The sequence below is a fragment of the Melospiza melodia genome, chromosome 1 (assembly GCF_035770615.1).
Source record: "Melospiza melodia melodia isolate bMelMel2 chromosome 1, bMelMel2.pri, whole genome shotgun sequence".
Taxonomy (NCBI): domain Eukaryota; kingdom Metazoa; phylum Chordata; class Aves; order Passeriformes; family Passerellidae; genus Melospiza; species Melospiza melodia.
This window is the reverse complement of record NC_086194.1, coordinates 123,349,841-123,367,094: the sequence shown is the minus strand read 5'-3', so window position 1 is coordinate 123,367,094 and position 17,254 is coordinate 123,349,841. Positions and strand designations below refer to the sequence as shown.

The 17,254-nt window shown below is 36.5% G+C and overlaps 1 protein-coding gene across 1 annotated transcript in view; it reads right to left on the bottom strand.

Moving 5' to 3' along the window:
* The window catches only part of LAMA1 (laminin subunit alpha 1), a 108,667-nt gene that overhangs the window by 18,736 nt on the left and 72,677 nt on the right, over positions 1 to 17,254 (bottom strand). Inside the window, exons 32-45 of the mRNA XM_063149871.1 lie at positions 16,730 to 16,816; positions 16,292 to 16,485; positions 14,551 to 14,693; positions 11,611 to 11,709; positions 10,521 to 10,632; positions 10,191 to 10,353; positions 7,670 to 7,880; positions 7,326 to 7,442; positions 7,066 to 7,229; positions 6,312 to 6,450; positions 5,032 to 5,125; positions 3,720 to 3,836; positions 2,137 to 2,319; positions 1,705 to 1,859 (exon numbers count right to left, since the gene is read on the bottom strand). Of these exons, the coding sequence (XP_063005941.1) occupies positions 1,705 to 1,859; positions 2,137 to 2,319; positions 3,720 to 3,836; positions 5,032 to 5,125; positions 6,312 to 6,450; positions 7,066 to 7,229; positions 7,326 to 7,442; positions 7,670 to 7,880; positions 10,191 to 10,353; positions 10,521 to 10,632; positions 11,611 to 11,709; positions 14,551 to 14,693; positions 16,292 to 16,485; positions 16,730 to 16,816 (1,978 nt within the window). The remainder of the gene's footprint in view (positions 1 to 1,704; positions 1,860 to 2,136; positions 2,320 to 3,719; positions 3,837 to 5,031; positions 5,126 to 6,311; positions 6,451 to 7,065; positions 7,230 to 7,325; positions 7,443 to 7,669; positions 7,881 to 10,190; positions 10,354 to 10,520; positions 10,633 to 11,610; positions 11,710 to 14,550; positions 14,694 to 16,291; positions 16,486 to 16,729; positions 16,817 to 17,254) is intronic.

The window sequence follows — 17,254 nt, the reverse complement described above, 5'->3', positions numbered from 1 at the left end:
TGTGGAGTATGTACTTAGCTTCTGACCAACAAATGCAAACCTTTTGCTGAGATCCTTCCATGCAAGTAAGTATTGCTGCCTGGGCTAGATTCCTGCAATCTTCTAGGTATCACTTGATAAAGAGATTCACAATAGAGAAGTATGAAATCTATCTCAATACACTCACTCAATTGGGAGGTTTGAATCAGTAAACAAATTATTCAAATACCTCAGAAAAAAACAATAAGTCTTGGGTCAGAAGATCAAATAGCTGCAAAAAGCCATGTCATAATATCAGAAAATAAAGATACAGAAATTAAAAATGTTTTAAAATAAAAGAAACCATTTCTAGTCTATATGGAGAGATTTTTTTTTTTACAAATTAAAAAGGAGACTGTCTGCAACAATTCCAGTTATTTCAAATTTGTAACAGTTTACACAATATTTAAAAATAAATTTGTGAATATATGGCAAGTTCCACTTTTTAAAGATTAAATAAATAATATTCCTATTGTCATATCCCTAAAACCACTGTTTAGTAAACTGATGAAAAATTGATCCAAGCCAAATGCAACCAAACCTCCAGCAGCTTCCTCTTAGCAAGAAAAAAACCTTAATTCCATTAACTTCATGGAATATACTTGTAACTACTAAATGCATACAGCACACGTGTGTGTATGCATGCATCTGGACACAGATACATAAAGTTTCTCTTGTGTAGCAAAAAATTACAAACAAACCAACCAACAAACAAAAAAGACCAAACAAAATTACAAACTAACAAAACAAAACAAAACCCTTAAACCCCTCCCCCACCAAACAGAACAAATTCCACCCAAAATGGAAAATGGGACTTTGCTAACACTTCTTTTCACCTTGCCAGCAACTTCTGTGGCTTATGACACCTCAGAAAATACCATTCTCTTTTTTTTGCAGTGGATTCATTAAGCTTCAGTAGACTGTGACAGAGAAGCAATAACCATATAATTAAGAAGATTTGCAGAAAGAATTGAGGGCCTTCTTCCTTTTTTTTAACCTTACAATAATATATCCACAAGTATGTCCAAGGCATACCAAAAATTACTCATTGCCAAGCCATTTTCATATTTCTCTCACAGTCTAATGAGATCCATAGTACAGTTGATTCACTTTTGCTGTCTTTAACGTAGAAGCAGAGACTTAAAAACAAGTACACTGCCTTAAAGTACTCTGGATACTCAGCTGCTTCTTGCAAAGAACATATGGACATGACAGGCCACAGATGGCAAACTTATTGATAGAATCAACACTCTTGACAAGAAGTTTGTAGTGGTACTTGATGTCATATGGGGCACCCCAGATCAGTCTCAAAATAACCTCAAAAATTAACATCTTGTACTAAAGAGAGTAGCTGTTCCATCCTCCAACTTGTCTTTTTCTTATCAAAATCTCTCATGACAGTTCTCTGGTGTACTATGTTTCATTATTTTTATAGGGAACAGGAGGAAATAGCAGATAAATTACTAGCTAGCTGTTCTGACATACTCACAAATGCAAAAACAACCTTGATGCTAAAACCTTAAAATGTTGCCAGTATGATTTTAGCATCAGTCAGTGCTCTTTGGACTTCACTGAGACTCAGCAACAACAACCAGGTACCTGGAAAGTAAATTTTAGGCTCCTTATCTCAAACAACCTCCCTGCTGAAAGTGAAAATTCATTTAAGTCTGGGATGACAGAACTTACAGATGCTGCCTGCTTGCGGGCCTGGCTGATAAGTTCTTTAATTTCAGACAGGTTTCTGTTGAGGTTCTCCTCCAGCATTTTCAAAGGTTTGAGTCTATCCAATAAAAGACTTGCTTGTGCTTCAACTTCTTTAACTTGTTTTTCAGCTGTGAATGCTGTGGAAACATAAAAGAAATGTTGAGGCAGGGTGAAATTGCTAAAATACTTAGCCAAGTTAGCCACCTTGTGATCATTTTGGTTTCAGCAACTTTTAACATCAGTAAGGGATATACATCCCTTGTGAATCCTATAGAGGACTTTTTTTAAAAGTTAGCATATTTTTACTGAATTAGGAATAAACTCTCAGTCCATCAGTCTCTTATTTAATGCCTGTTAAAACTGAATATTAATATTGCTTCTGCTAGCAGTGACATTGCCACAGAGCAAACTTACCAGCTTTGGATGAATCAGTTATGAGTTCACTTGTTTTCCTCAAAGTGTCATTAACTTGGGATAATGTAGAAGATGTATTCATTAGCTTTTGACTGAACTCCCCAAAGTGACTTAAATCCACCACAGCACTGGCATTTGCAGACACAGCCAGCTCTTTCACTTCAAGCATGTATTTCCTGGTATCTGAAACACAGTTCCAAGGTTAAAAAACATTCAAAACTTTCATACATTCTTCTGACTAACAAATGCCTGGCTTTGTAGCAGCAGCTACAAACATAGTCAAATACTAGGAATGCTGTCAGTTACATTCCTGTCATAGTAAGAATTTTTTGTTTCTTTGTGGAACTTGATTCTGCCTGTCTCATCAGAAAATTTGTATAAATGCATCAGGCTCGTAGTGTTTAAGTTTCCTAAATTAGTGTTGGCACTCAGAGACACTCATCTGAGACTGAAGATCTGAATCCCATGCAAAGCTGGTGAGGCAGAAGGGCTATTAGACCCTCTGGTTTTGGCTACAATCACCTGTATACTGGGTGCATCACGCCCAGTCCCAGCCTGCCCCTCACACCCTCTGCCCACAAGGGTGGGAAAAGGCTGCAGCTGGCAAAAAAAGGCCAGAGTTAGACCCCCAAGGATCCTCCTTCACCACTTCTACACAGAGAGCAATGCCACCATCAATCTCTGACCAGGGGAAAAAAAGAGACAACCCCAAGAAATGTAACAACAAAGCTGAAATCAAACAATGTTAAGCTATGAGTTAAGAAGAACACTACTGTGATTTTAATAACTTAATTGTCAATGTGTATCTTCATGATAGATAGCACCCCGTGGTTCATATCCAGCGTAACATCGTCACTATTATTACCTTTTAGCATGAATTAGGTCTCTGAACTGCAAAATGGGTATTTTAAGGCATTGAAGTTAGCATTCTAATCCAGATTCACAGTAGAATCAAACAACCCTAGCAAGAGGTCTTTATCACTGTTTTTCTAACTTAAAACACATAATTTAGATTGACAAAGTATTTTGGACCCTCTTATTCACAACTTTAAAGTAATTTTTTCAATTAGTTTCCATGAAATTTAGGTCTTGCCTTTATTCAAAATAATGACTGAAAAAAGAGGAATTTTTTCATTTTAGAAAAGCACAGAAAATATATTTTAATCAATTAAATGAAGTCTGCATTTACAACAAGAAAACATTTACATGCAGGCTGTAAAATTCATAGATTAATATAAACAGTTTTGAAACAAGCCAGAAAAATGAAATCTATGAAATGTCTCTGCATGTGGGAATAAACAGTCTATAACTTCACTGTCCTTACATATCAGTGCAATTGTATTTCTATCAGAGTCCCTCCTGATTCACAGCAATGTGAAATGTGAATCAGACTACAGACCTTATAATATAACCCAAATATGTTTAATGGGTTTACTGAAAAGGATGTAAAATATTTACGAGGCTAAATGAAGTCTCCAGTATAGATTATTGCTAGGTTTCTGCAATCAGATAATGAACAGGGTTTTATTACAATTGTACTAGAGTTCTGTAATAAGGAGAATGTCAATATAAATTTCACTTACTGTTACGCAATGCTCTGAGTGTCAACAGAGAATCGTTAAGTTGGTTGCCAATTTTATTCGTACTTTCCTGAATCTTTTCTACCTTTTTGTTCAACCCATTCAATCCAAATAGAAGTCCTGTTGAAAGAAATAATATACACATAAACAAATACCATACAACCCACATAAAACAAAGTATTCATTTATTTCATCAATGGAGCTTTTTTTTTTTTCCCAACAGAAAGAGCATTTTACAAACAGGAATGCAAAATGAATGCAGTATAAATAGATAAGCTCCTGCGAGCACTGCTCTGTTCAAAACTATCCTTTTTAGCCAATTCCATGAGACTGAATGGCTACAAACATAGTGAGGAAATAGCTACAAATTAAAATTATTCCATGAATGTGAACTCTAATATTTTTTACAGTGTTCTTCACGTTTTATGTTATCTAACAGGAGCCAAAGAAGTGGCTTTTTTCTATATATTTGTGATCTGTTTGCAGAATCCTCTCATTAGAAATTAAAATATCTAGAATAGAAGGAACAAAAAAAGGTAATTCTGTCCATCTGAATTACATAAAAGTTATACATATTTGTAAACCACTAGTATTGCAAGACAACGCTATTTTACAGTTACAGTTTATCTCTGTGAAACATTCCCTTTCTGTCCAATTTTGTCAAACATTTAACTTAGTTTAAAGTTTGCTTCTGCTCCTACACCAAGCCTTTGTTCAAAATGCTTTTGAATTTTCATGGTGTAGACTTCAATGCCTTTCTAGTATCAAGGTTCAATGCCTTGCCTTAGAGTAAAAGAAAAACCAAAAGTATTTTTGAGTTTATGGAGACAAAGGACTTCAGCTTTTTTTTGTATTTTAGCTGTCCAGCAGGAACAAATAAAAACAATTAGGATTTCAACATGTCATCTTACATACTGATGTCATCCATGATTTATTAAATAAAAACGAATTGAATTTTCAAGAATTATGCTTTCTCTTTGGCTAGTACGCAATCTCTAATGATTTAATTCATAAAGTTTGAAGAAAAAGCCATTGCAAGCACTGCTTACAAGTAAATGGGGTATAGCGAAGGCCAAATTTTTAAACATTTACGGAGAAAAATTTTTTTCTTACCCAAAAATTGAAAATACTATGAGAATCCATAAAACAGTAATCTTAATTGCATGATAATATGATCATAGTCATATATATATATATATATTTACCTTAGCTTATGCTCATTTTAAAAAATAATAAACTACAGAAAAAAAAGCAGCACAAACCGGAAAATGGGGATTAGAAATAGAGGCAGAAACAGGAATTCTAAAGAACTGACCATCACTTTTTTTCTTCAGATTTTTAGCTTCATTCTGAAATTTGGAGCTAAGCTGTAGAGTTTCTTTTCCCTGAAGACTGAAAGACTCCTCTGGCTAAAAAACACAGACATTAAGTTGCCACATATGCAAAACAGAAATTCAATTGAAAACATTTAAGTATTTATAGACACCTACATAAAGTTTTTGAATGTTCTTGTCATTTATGAGATATTCTATTCATTACCTTATTAAGCATCCATTAGAAACAATACAAGTTGTTATCCTGTTATTCAAGAATGCGACATTGAGTGTATTTGTGTTTAATAATTAAAAAATATGACTATGAAATATGCATACAAAACATACAAAATTTTAATTTCAATACTGCTAGTGATTCGGTTGTCTTTTGGAAATTCTAATTCCAGACCTAATTCAAAATTTCCAGCTCTGAGCAATTTAAAGTGAGATATTTCAAAATCACAGTCTTAGAGGCATTCTTTTACCTTTCTCCTACTGAAAAAAACTGAAAAAACACCTTGAAGGATTCATGCTGTAGACAGCTTTAGCAGGACAGAGTGCTATATAAAAACATACAAGCTCACAAAACAGTGTCAGTTATTTTGATCCCTGTCATTTAAATGCATTATCACACCTGCTTGTGCAGGTATAATGTGCATGACAAAGAGATGTGAGGGAGTAAATAAAATTATAGGAAACTGTTAAGATCAGATTGGGAACTGCTCTGATCTTTCTAACCTACAGTTTCAGTAACAATCTGATAATCTTTGAAGGCAGAGGGATTGTAGATGAGACACAAACATACATTTGTTATGAAATGTCCTCTACTAAGCAAAGTACCTGTGGTTGGGAATATCCAGATAGAAATGGAAGAGGGATAGGTCAAATAAGGAGATCAGTGAATAATTCCAAAGGTGGAAGGAAGCACTAGAGGTTTGGGAATTTAAATTCTACAGGAATACATGTCAAATGTCTGGATATAAATCCTCACAGAATCAAGTACAGTCCAGCTAAACATGCATTAGACATTAAAAAGCAAACAAAACAAAGGAAAAATGGTACTGTGGCAGAGAGAAAAGCAAGGTAAGCAGAACTTGAGATGTGGTGTCATTACTGCCTTGGATTAGGGATTCAGGATACAATACACACTAGCTGGTAGGACAGGCTGCCATCAAGGACTTGCCTCCATCAAGAAGACTCAAGTTTTCAGCAAGTGCACAAACAAATATTCCTATATGAGATAGGGTCTGGCATAAATTAAAGTACTAATTTTGATACTTACTACATCCAAGGGGCCATTCACAACTCTAGATGCATCATCTGCCAAACTTTCTGTTCTTTCAATCACACTTTTAACGCTGGAATGAGTGTAGATAGCAGCAGTTGTGTTCAGAGTCACATTTCTTATTCTGGAAAGGTCACTGAAGAGCCAATTAACAAGCAATCTTGTTTTCAATCAAGCATTGAGTTCCATATCTTCAATTACAACATGCACATCTTTCCAGAATACATGATGCATTTTGAAAAAAAAACAAGCACACCTTGCCCGGTGTTGCATAAGGGGCTTTCAATTCATTATTTTGAAGTGAAAGACCATGTTAAAAGGTTTTCAATTTCGGGGCTTTTCTCTATTTTGTTAGTTGCTGTTCTGTTTTTTTCCATTCCATCTTTATTTTTTTCTCCTAATTTGTTCCCTTTGGCCTATGTTAATTTTTTCAATTTATAAAGATCCTTAGAACAAACAAATAATATTGCCTAAACAGAACAGAAACAAGCCCCTATCTGAAACGCAAAAACTAAGCATAGACACAGGATCTAGGAGGAAATTATAAGCATCTGAAATCTAAACTATATTAAATTTTGCTTTATTGAATTTATCTAGCTGTGGTGAGGTCAAGAATTGCTTAATGTTATTCCAAGCAAAATTTTTTGTTTTCAAAACATGGGCAGGGAATGAGTTTAGTGAGTTAGGCCTCTACCTATTAGATCTGACACTAATGTAAACCTCATAATTTTGTAATTCTTGAGTTGATCACCTCTCTAGTGCATCTGCAAGTCTTTGGAACTGGGTGGCATGTTCCTCAGCTCTGTATACCAAGTCAAGCACTCCTCTCACAGACATCTGCATCACCAGCTCATCCACGTGATGTCGCAGTTTGGTGTTCCACAGGACCAACCCATCCTGGTGGACTTCCACATTCTGCAAAAAAAAATGTTTCTCTTTTTTATTTTTTTTGTTTCACTAGCAAAATAAACTTAAGAGTCTCTAAGAGAATGTTAAAACTTAAGGACTTACAAATGTAGAGTTCTCTACATCTTGGGCAAGAGCAGCAGCATCATTCAGTAGGACCTCTCCTTCTTTAATGAGCATGGTCGAGACTTCTTCACCTTCCTTTATTTTTAGCTTTTTGTCCTATAGCATAAATCAAGTGTTTTACAGCAGGCTGATAAGCCAGCTATACTGATGAGTTCACATAACATAATATTGTGGTTTTCAAACAGAGGTCTGGTTTCCTTTAAATTTTTAAGGTATCGCATATATTAAAGTATTTAAATACGTTTAAAAATGTAAACTATCAGCTTTTAAACACAATCACATTTGGTATTTCTTATGCAGCAACACTGACGGCCCAGTCTTACATTTAACTCTGCCAAGTTGCTGGAGATGAGAGGAAACAAGCGATGGGTCTCATTGATGTTAGCGAGCGCCTCGTTCACCAGGTCCTGGGCATCCTGCAGACTGCTGCTCTGCTTTGATAAGAACTGGCTGGCATTTGTTATCAGTTCATCAAGTTCCTGCTGCGGTTTGAGATATTCTTTCTGAACCTGGGTCAACAACTTTTCTGCAGCTCTGAAAAAGGAGAGGAATCAGAACTTAAAGAAACAGCAAAGGAGAAACTTAGGCATGGATTTCTTAAGGAGAAAATGGTGTCATGTGAAATTAATTTATATGCATCTTCCTACTTAAGTCTGCCATTGTTTTCTAGAATAGCATGGTTTAGTTATTCATCTTACCACACATAATGATGACTGCCTGAGGAGAGGACAGTAATACAGTTCATAAACTTTGCATGTAAGAACTAGAGGGAAAAGGGGTGAGTATGAATCACTTTTGTTTGGATTTGATTTGGGACATACTCGCCCACATCAAAATCTCTGTGAAACTTTCCTCTGGGACTACTCTATATCCTAATTGTAGTGATTCATATTTTGAATGTAGGATCAAAACATCATTTACAGGGACTGGCACTAGAAAGAAACAAGTAACCAGAACTGAAAGACATATATGCAAGAGGCTAGAAAAGTTTAAATATCAAATAAAAATAAAGTCTCATTAAAATGAACACTGATATGAACAATCTCTGCGCTTATATATTTAATCAGCAACAGAGATTATCAGGCAAATATTAAATTCTTCAAAATCTGTCAGCTGTTAATTGCTTCAGCCATTCTATTTGGGAATATTTGCATCTTCATTTGAACACTTTCCAGAACTGAAGGAACAGAAATTATAATTATCCTGGAAGTCTATTCCTTCGTTTCTCTTCATCTCAGCACATATGCTGAACATTGCAACTCCTGAAATGGTATTTTTACATAAATGTTTGTCCTTGTTAATCTGAGTGCTTATAACATAAATCTTTAGCCAAAGTGAAAGAAACCTACTTTATTTCACAGTTATATACAGCAAAATGCATTCCATCTTTCTTACTGAATAGCAGATGTGCATTTGCATGTATTTCCTAAAGCCAAAAATTCAGAGTCCCTTCAATCAGAAGCCACAGCCTTAAAAAAAATTACAAGATCTAAAGTATTTTACAAGTCAATAATGGCTTCTGTTTCAGCATAGAGTAAAAAGGTTACATTCCAAATTGTCTGGGGCCTTTGCCTTTCATGGCAAATGTGTGGAGACCTCAGTTACAAATGTTGCCTAAAGTACATTATCACAAACTCAGTCCACTGTGAGTCACGTGGCAACATCTACTCTGTAAAAAACAGACTAGCAAGCTGCTTATTTAAATAATTTTTGAACTTACAGCTGCATTTCTTAAGAAATTCTGCAGAGCAAACAACCTTATAGAACTTATTAGCTCTCTTCTTCAATCTGTCAAGGGGCCCTTATCAGAGAGCTTTCAGAAATTTCAACAGAGACTATAATTGAAAAAGTTAATTTGCAAACACCTTCTATAACAGCTCAAAAGCTGTTGATGTTGAAAGTCAGAACATGCAGTTATTATGGAACAACACATTTGGAGACATATTTGAAGTTCCTAATAAGAATAAATGGTACATTTCTGGTCCATTTTCATGTCTGTATAGTTACTATACAGTTCTATATTGAGCAGAAGAGTTTGCTGAACAAAATGAGACATGCTACCAACACAAACACTCTATCCTGCTTAATCCAAAGTACTTAAAAAAAAAAAAAGTCAAATTTTCAGAAGTACTCTACTCTGGTCTAAATCCTGGTCCCTAAAGCCAATGTTAACATTCCTACAGGTTTTGGTGTGATATAGCATTAGTTAGTATTTCTGGAAGTGGAACAAAATATTTGCTGACTCTCGGAACAGTAATTTTTTATCTTGCCAAGTCTGGCAGTAAGCTCTAATGGTGACTATAAAAGCCATTTCAAAATAGCCTTCAACTGGGGACAAATCAAGACATAAGAACATAGTCCTAAATAATGGCTCAGAATGCTTAAAAAAATGCTTTGGTTTTATTTGCAGATCTTTTTGTTACATATTCCAGTGACAATCAATTGTCTTCAGCAGGCCTGACGTGTCCTGGGCTTGCAATTTACTGAGAGAGTTTTCAGCCAAAACCAACAAGGAGATGTGTATTAGGGTCAGATCTGAAAGAATCTGAAATCAGTGAGTCTTTTGACTTATTGCAAGGGAATTTTGTATCACATCCAAGTTAACAGACTTTACTATTGATTTTACAGACTTCTAAAAGACTTTATTATTGATTTGTATCACATGGGATGACCAAGCATCACCGAATCATGTAACTTCAAAGCACAGTTCACATAGCTCCACCTGGGCTAACTATCACACTGCCACCTATTATGGCAAAATGTTTCTCCAGATATCCCTTCAAAAAAGCAGTGTTGCATGGCAGAGACGTATGTGAAATAAAGTTTTTGGTGGAACAGGCTTACTTTAGGACTGCGGTAGCATTATGGTGCTGCTGAACAAAATCCTTCTTGCGCAGTGCATCCAAAAGGGCAGAAATATCATCCTGCAGGCTCTGAGATGTAGCATTTGACAGTGGCAGATCCAGGCCCAGTGTTTCATTTAGCGATAAAGCAACTTCAGCAAGTACTGAGTAGGAGAATAAACAATTTAGTCATACCATCAAAAAAAGGAACGTATTTGAATTCCCTGTGCAAACTGTAGCATTTCCCATGTAGATAGGACTTTAAGAGTGGCAAACAACATACCCTTACTAAATTTTGTAAAGAAATGGAAATATCTTAAAAACAGGATACCTTTGATGGTTGTATGCACTGTGTCAATAAAGCCAGTCAGTTCTTGACTTTTATTCCTGGTTTTCTGAGTCATTGTGTCAAGTTGCTGAGCTTTTTTCAAAAATCTAGTTGTCTAGGATAAAATCAGAGATGACATTTGACAGTTTTCCTAAAACACTGATTAATTCCTGATGCTTGGCTACAGTTTTTATGCTTATTTTCTTAATACTGAGAATATTTTAGTTTAAGGAAATAATGCCTTTTGGTAAGGTAAACCTAACTGCTTTACAAATCTCTGATGCTTCCATCCTTGCAGATGCCTTAATTGTGTTTTAAGTTCCAAACTCTCAGATCAGAGTTAACAATTATTTCCATAATCAGTAAGCTCATAATTAGCAAAGGTATTTATTTAACTAAGTAAATATTATATATATTTTTTTTAGCTACAACTAATGTTTGTTAAGAAAATCACAGTTCTGGATACATCAATATTAATGCAATGCAATAACAGCACTCAGTGGAAGCACCTGGTTTGATTCTCTATACATGGCCAGAAAATTATAAGAACATTTGTTCAGCAAATGACATCTAATGGCTGAAGTACTACGATCTATTTCCTACCTACAATTATTCTCCTGTTAAGAATGGATAAAGAATACAGATGTTATCTATCTTTCCTGTGAGACTTTAACAGATTTCTTTCTCCTGAGATAATTTTAAACATAATACTACAGATATCAAGGACTTATTGGTGAACATACAGTTATGACATAACTTTTAATTAGCGCCACATATGAAAACCAATGGAAGAAAATAACTCACTCTCTCCAGTTCTAGGACATTAAATGAACACAGTACTAAAAAACTTTTAACTTTAACAGAAACCATGTAAATTTCCTGGACAATATCATAAACCGCTGTCATTTGTAGAAGATTTCCACAAAGCAATTAACTCCCCTTTTCAGGAAGACTACAGTATGGACTGAATTCTTTCAATGAGCTCTATAGATTTTAAATAATTTCTGAACAAGTCTCTAGCATTACATTATTATGCTATGAAATCTCAAATTATTTCTCCAGATAGGCTAAGAATAAAGAAGCCAGCACCTACCTCTTCATGCAAGTAATCAATTCCTCCTGACAAATTCAGAAGATTTTCTTTTGCTGTATCTAACAAGTAAGTTGGGTCTTCTCTAGGAACTACAGACCTCTATAAGAAATGAGAAGTGACAGCTCATTGTAATTTGAACACTTTGTTGTCAGTCCATAAAAGTTGGGAAGAAAATAATTATGCACACTATTTAGATTATTTATATGTTTGAAAGGACTGATTTTCAAAGCACACAAGATGACAAAGCAATTACATACATACAGTTCATGCAACACGGTGTACCATTTCTTTAAATAAGCAAGAATTCAGACACATTGTATTTTTAATTGAGTAAAAAGGAAGGAAGCAGCAGTTCTGCATTCCTGATTCTCAATTTCTCCACAGTCTGAGCCGCCCAAATAAACTCCTTTGAGGAGTTCCAAGGCCATTCAAATTAAATATTTCATCCAGTCCTACAGCTGCTATCATTTCAGCAGCTGGTCCCATCAGAACAGCTGCACTAGGGTGTATCTGTGAAGATGACCCTGGAGATCAGCGGTCCTGTGGGTCCCTTTGTCAATAAGAAAGAATAATAGGCTGTATTTGCTTTCAAGGTCACCTCAAACCTGCTCCATACAGCAATAAATAGGTCATTGTACCCAAGTCTATTATACTTGATACAGTCAAGGCCTGCAACAGAATACCTCTTCTCTAAAGATGCAAAGAAACTTAGGGCATCTCTTACAGGGAGAGTAAGTCTGGGAAAGGTTATTTTTAGATTTCAGATGTTTCAGAGCCAATCATTGTAAATACCATAATAATTATATATATATATATTACACACATATAAGCAAAATTCAAATTTTTAAAAAGTAGTAGACAAGAGTATCCAACAGCCTTGTGTCAAATGGAAATTTCAAAGTCTTTTCCTCAGCATGAAAAGCAAGCATGAAAGAGAAAGCTAAAGCTCTTGAGCCTTAAAGCCCAGCAGGTTTCTTTAAAAGCCTAGGTCAGAAAAGAAGGACAGGACAGCAACAAAGTTTAGGTGTATCAGGAGGAGTGAAGCAGGAGGCTTTAACTAGAAAAACAGAACTACTGAGTCTTCCAGTTGACAACCTGATTTGATAACGCTGTCATTACCAAAGGACCCACAGAAAGGTACAAAAAAGAGAAATAGTCGAGTTCCTGAGCTACCAGCATGAGGCAGAGGCAACACAGTGAGGGGACAGCCCTTCAGGAAGATCTGTAATTCACAGAAATAACCTTGGGGATTTTCTGGCCTCCAGCCACAGTTTCTTTGGTACAAGGCAAAAGGCAACATAATCTTTAAATGTCCAGAAAAAGGAGAATACTTGCTTCCAAACAGAAAAAAATTAAAAGACTATCAACTTATCCCTACAATTAAGTTATTTAATAAACACTGTGGCCCAACATAAATGAAATTACATGAGTCACAAGAAGTTTTTTATCATTTTAAACACCCCACTTCCAAGACAGTGACATCTGGCTTTGATTTAATTTTAATATTGAAAAAATATATACTAAAACTTTAAAAGTAAGAAGTAAGTAGAAGCTTACTTAACTACTTAAGGTGAACTTACTACAAACTCACTATAGTTAAGAAAGCTAAACTTACTTAAGAAGTAAGTAGAAACTTAAACTGCCCTTATTTTTACCTAAGATTTGACTTTTCTTTGCAATAAAGTGCTCAATAAAACTGCATATGAATAATGTTTCCAAGTAAAAGATGATGGTGCAGGAGCAAACAAACACAAACTAATTATAGAAAGTAAGTGAATTGTATCCTTGAAGTATTACAATAGTTCAGTACACTTATGCCTTGGGACATAAAGGAAGGGAAGCATAGCTGAAGCTTTCAAACTAAAAGGTTAGCAACTAAAATTAAAGGATAAGAGTACCTCTGCTGAAGCATAAACATGTAATTTAATCAAGTTTGCCATCAATTATTGTAATTATTAACATTTTGAAGTACACTGATTAGAACTCATTCTGCCTAATATCTTAAATAGAAGAAATTATAATTCAAAATTTTAATTTGCTGGATTTGGCAGCACAAAAAGACTCACATTATTTTGATTTTCTTGTGATTTGGTAAAATACAAAGAAGATAGCTTTGTTTCTGACTCAGAGCTTGTCTTCTTGACTATTGCTGAGAAGACTCTTACCAATAAATGTGCTTATTTTTAGTAGCCATGAAGCAGGGAGGTTCCTGTTTATCTCTGTTTTTGTGCAGAGGCCACATGAACCTATTCCTCAGCAACAATAAATGACCTTCTACAATCACAAAAAGTGATATTTCATGCTTTGTTTAAGGGAGGGAGGAGCTGAAGGGAAGTTAGCCCGAAGCAGTCTGAAAATATCCAACACTGAAACATTCCACCTGACTTTAGTGTCCTCAGATGAAGGACAGAGTAAAGCACTTGGAGTGCCACACAGCCAAAATGAAAGCAAACTGCTGCACCCCAAGCAACCTTGCAAAAGAAAAGCAGCATATCAATCCAGGGAAGGACCCAGGGAACTCTAGGGAAACAGCCTCTGGTTCTATGCCTTGGCAGCTCTTTAGCAAAGGGACCAAAAAGGGAGAAGACCTGCTGCTGTTTCTATTTCACCACTGAAAGTTAATCCCCTTGCTAGCCAGACTTAAGAAGGCACATAATCTACACAAAGCACATGCATACAGCACCTTCAGAAAATCTGATTGGTGACTAAAAAACATATCAATCCATTTATTTAAATGCCAGTGAAAATAAAATTATACAGGCAGCCAAATAACTTAAGGTATATTTCCACAGCAAACATAATGGTCTTAATCTGGTATCACTTACACATATTCAAGCTATGAACTTTAGGAGGCTGTCAAATTACTAGCACCTGTGGGTGGCTGCAAGTTTTGCTTTAAAAGTGTGACTGAATATGTCTGCTGTTAATGTGTTCATTTACCTTCAGATGTTGTGTTGCATTCTCCAACTCTGACAATAACCCATAGGGCACACGGTCAATACCAGTGAGGTTCACTGAAAGCATGGCCTCATCGAGATTGTCCAAACTGTTTAATAAAACTCCTGTGCAGTTGTCATCACAAGCTAAATAAAAAATTTAAGGAAGCAGTATTAATATTAAAATGAAGACAAGAAATACTGCACTTTTGATTTAGACAGTATGTGCCTTCATCTTCTGTGTTAGAAGTGATAAAGTATAATAACTCTGAATGGACAGATTTGTAGTCTTGCCTTTCCCTTCTTGCCCAAGAGTGAACTTATTCCAAACACATTCTCCTTAGGTTAGCACACATTAGAGTCCTATTGGTCCTGCTAACTACTGAGCTGCTTGCTGCATTATAAGCTTATTGAGCCTATTGAGCTATTTTGCAATAAATCCATGTTGAAGCCACTCAGTCAAATAGGTATGGCAGACAGGAAATTCAAGCCTACAGTCCTGTAATTCCATTTATTTCTCAGATTTTTTTTTTATTTATACAAAATAAAACCAGAATTCTAAATCCTGATTCATTGCAGAAGCAGATTTGCTGTACTAGATGTGTCTTTCTGCTACTTATACTCTCATAAAGAATTACAAGAGTAATTATTGGGGAATATGACTTATTATTGGTGGAGAATACCTATAAACCTGGCATAATTCCAAAAGCATTATTACAGGAACCTCACATCCAATGGGTCAATGACATAGGAATTCAGGATTTTTCAATAAATAATTCAGGAATTCAGGATTTTTCAGCAAAAGTCTTAAAATTGTCTTTCCTTAAACTTGTTTGTAACACTGAATAAGCCAGTTTAAGGATTAACTGCTTGGCTGACGTTATGATCTCTACTGTAGTTTCCTCTGCATTCACAGAATGGTTGAGGTTGGATGAGAACTCCAGAGAATACCTTCTCCAAACCTCTCTGTTTTACAAAAATAGTAAGTTGTTAGGGTTTCAGTTGCAGTGTGATGTCATGGTTTGCCTCAAATACCCCGAGTTCCTCCCTGATAATTCCCTGCCAGGTGTGTCAGTCACATCTCCTTCCCCCTCCCTTGCCCCTTGCTGAGCATTGCCTGTCAATCCTGGCATTCCAGAAGGGTGTTGAGTGATTGGCAGCATTCAAAGATGCCTTTCAGCCCTGGGGGATATTTGGCCATCCAGGTGTCCTCTGTCCCTTGAGACCTCCCCTCCCATACCTGGTTGGTGGTCCCCATGTTCCTTCCCTCCTCCTCTCCCTCAGGTAAAAGGATGAGCAAACCATGCTCTTTGGAGAGTTGTGTTGGAGTTGTTGCTGGATTCAGAGGCCCATGGGCCAGGAATAAAGCTCTGGATCAAAACCCTCCATCAGAACTGACTCCTTTACTTCATCACCACCTTAAAGCTTCTCCACCAGAGGTAAACCTGAGCTGCTGCATGCCTGGACTTGCCTCCAAGTGCCCAGCTGCAGCATCCAGCCAGCCAAAAGATATCTCTGGGGTGAAATCACCACAGTGCCACTATTTGGTCAGTCAGCAAGGGCCAGACAAGCTCAGGCACGTCCCGTCTGGCTATATTGGTAATTATTCCAATAGGTTTCTTTCCTTCACAGAAAGAACAGGGCCTGACATCATAAACCCATCCAGGGAATAACTACAGGCACATAAATTCCACTGGAGCAGACCAGAGCCCCTTGGGAAAGTGAACAATTTAAAAAGCACCTACAGACACACTGGTCCTCCAGCAGAAGGTGCCTGGGCTCACACTCCTGGCAGAGCTGTCCTGCCACCCCTGGCTTGCAGAGGCACTGCCCGGTGGCACTGTCACAATTCCCGTGAACGGAACCGCCCGGATTGCACTGGCACACGCGGCAGCTGCCACCAGGGAGCTGGGGGGCACCGTAGTAGCCAGGGGAGCACCTACAGGGAGGAATGGCACACTGAACATCACAGGGAATTCATCATGACATCAGATGTTACATGTACTGACAGCTTGGGGTTGTTATTAATAGTTCAACAGTAACTAGCAAATCTCTCCAAATCCTTGAGCGCTCATTTATACACTTATTTATGAACACTGAATAATCTCAGTGCACATATGGCTCATATTAACCAAACTGCTCTGGGGAGTTGGGAATAAATTGGAACATCATGTGTAACTCACCTTTCACAGTACTGTCCTTCATATCCTGGGAGACAGGCATCACAGTGGTAATCATGAGCACCTTTCAGGACACAAGTGGGACTAAAACTAAGGGAAGGATAAACAAATACCTGCTTCATATAAGACCATACAAAGACAGATAACACCTTCAGTCACGAGTTAAATACTGTAAGCAACAGCACCTTCTGTTTAATCTGATTGCATTTCTCTTGAATTTGTATTTTAAATTAGTTAAGTTTGCTTTCCCCATGCAGCTCCATTACTGCAGAACATGCTAAGGCCCATTATCGCCTTCCTTTGAAAAGGTAAGACAATGTAAAATGGATGCTGTATGATATGGCTAATGCATGTGTTTAACTGAGACTTGCATGAAGACAAGAATTGCTAGACTCTCATTCTGACTCAATTATACAAATGCAAACAACAAATATGCTTCTTAAGCTTCTGAAAAAAAAAACAGCCTGTTCAGCATTTTGTCTTTCAAAATACAATGTTAACTGTGCCTCTACCAAACAAGCAGATGTA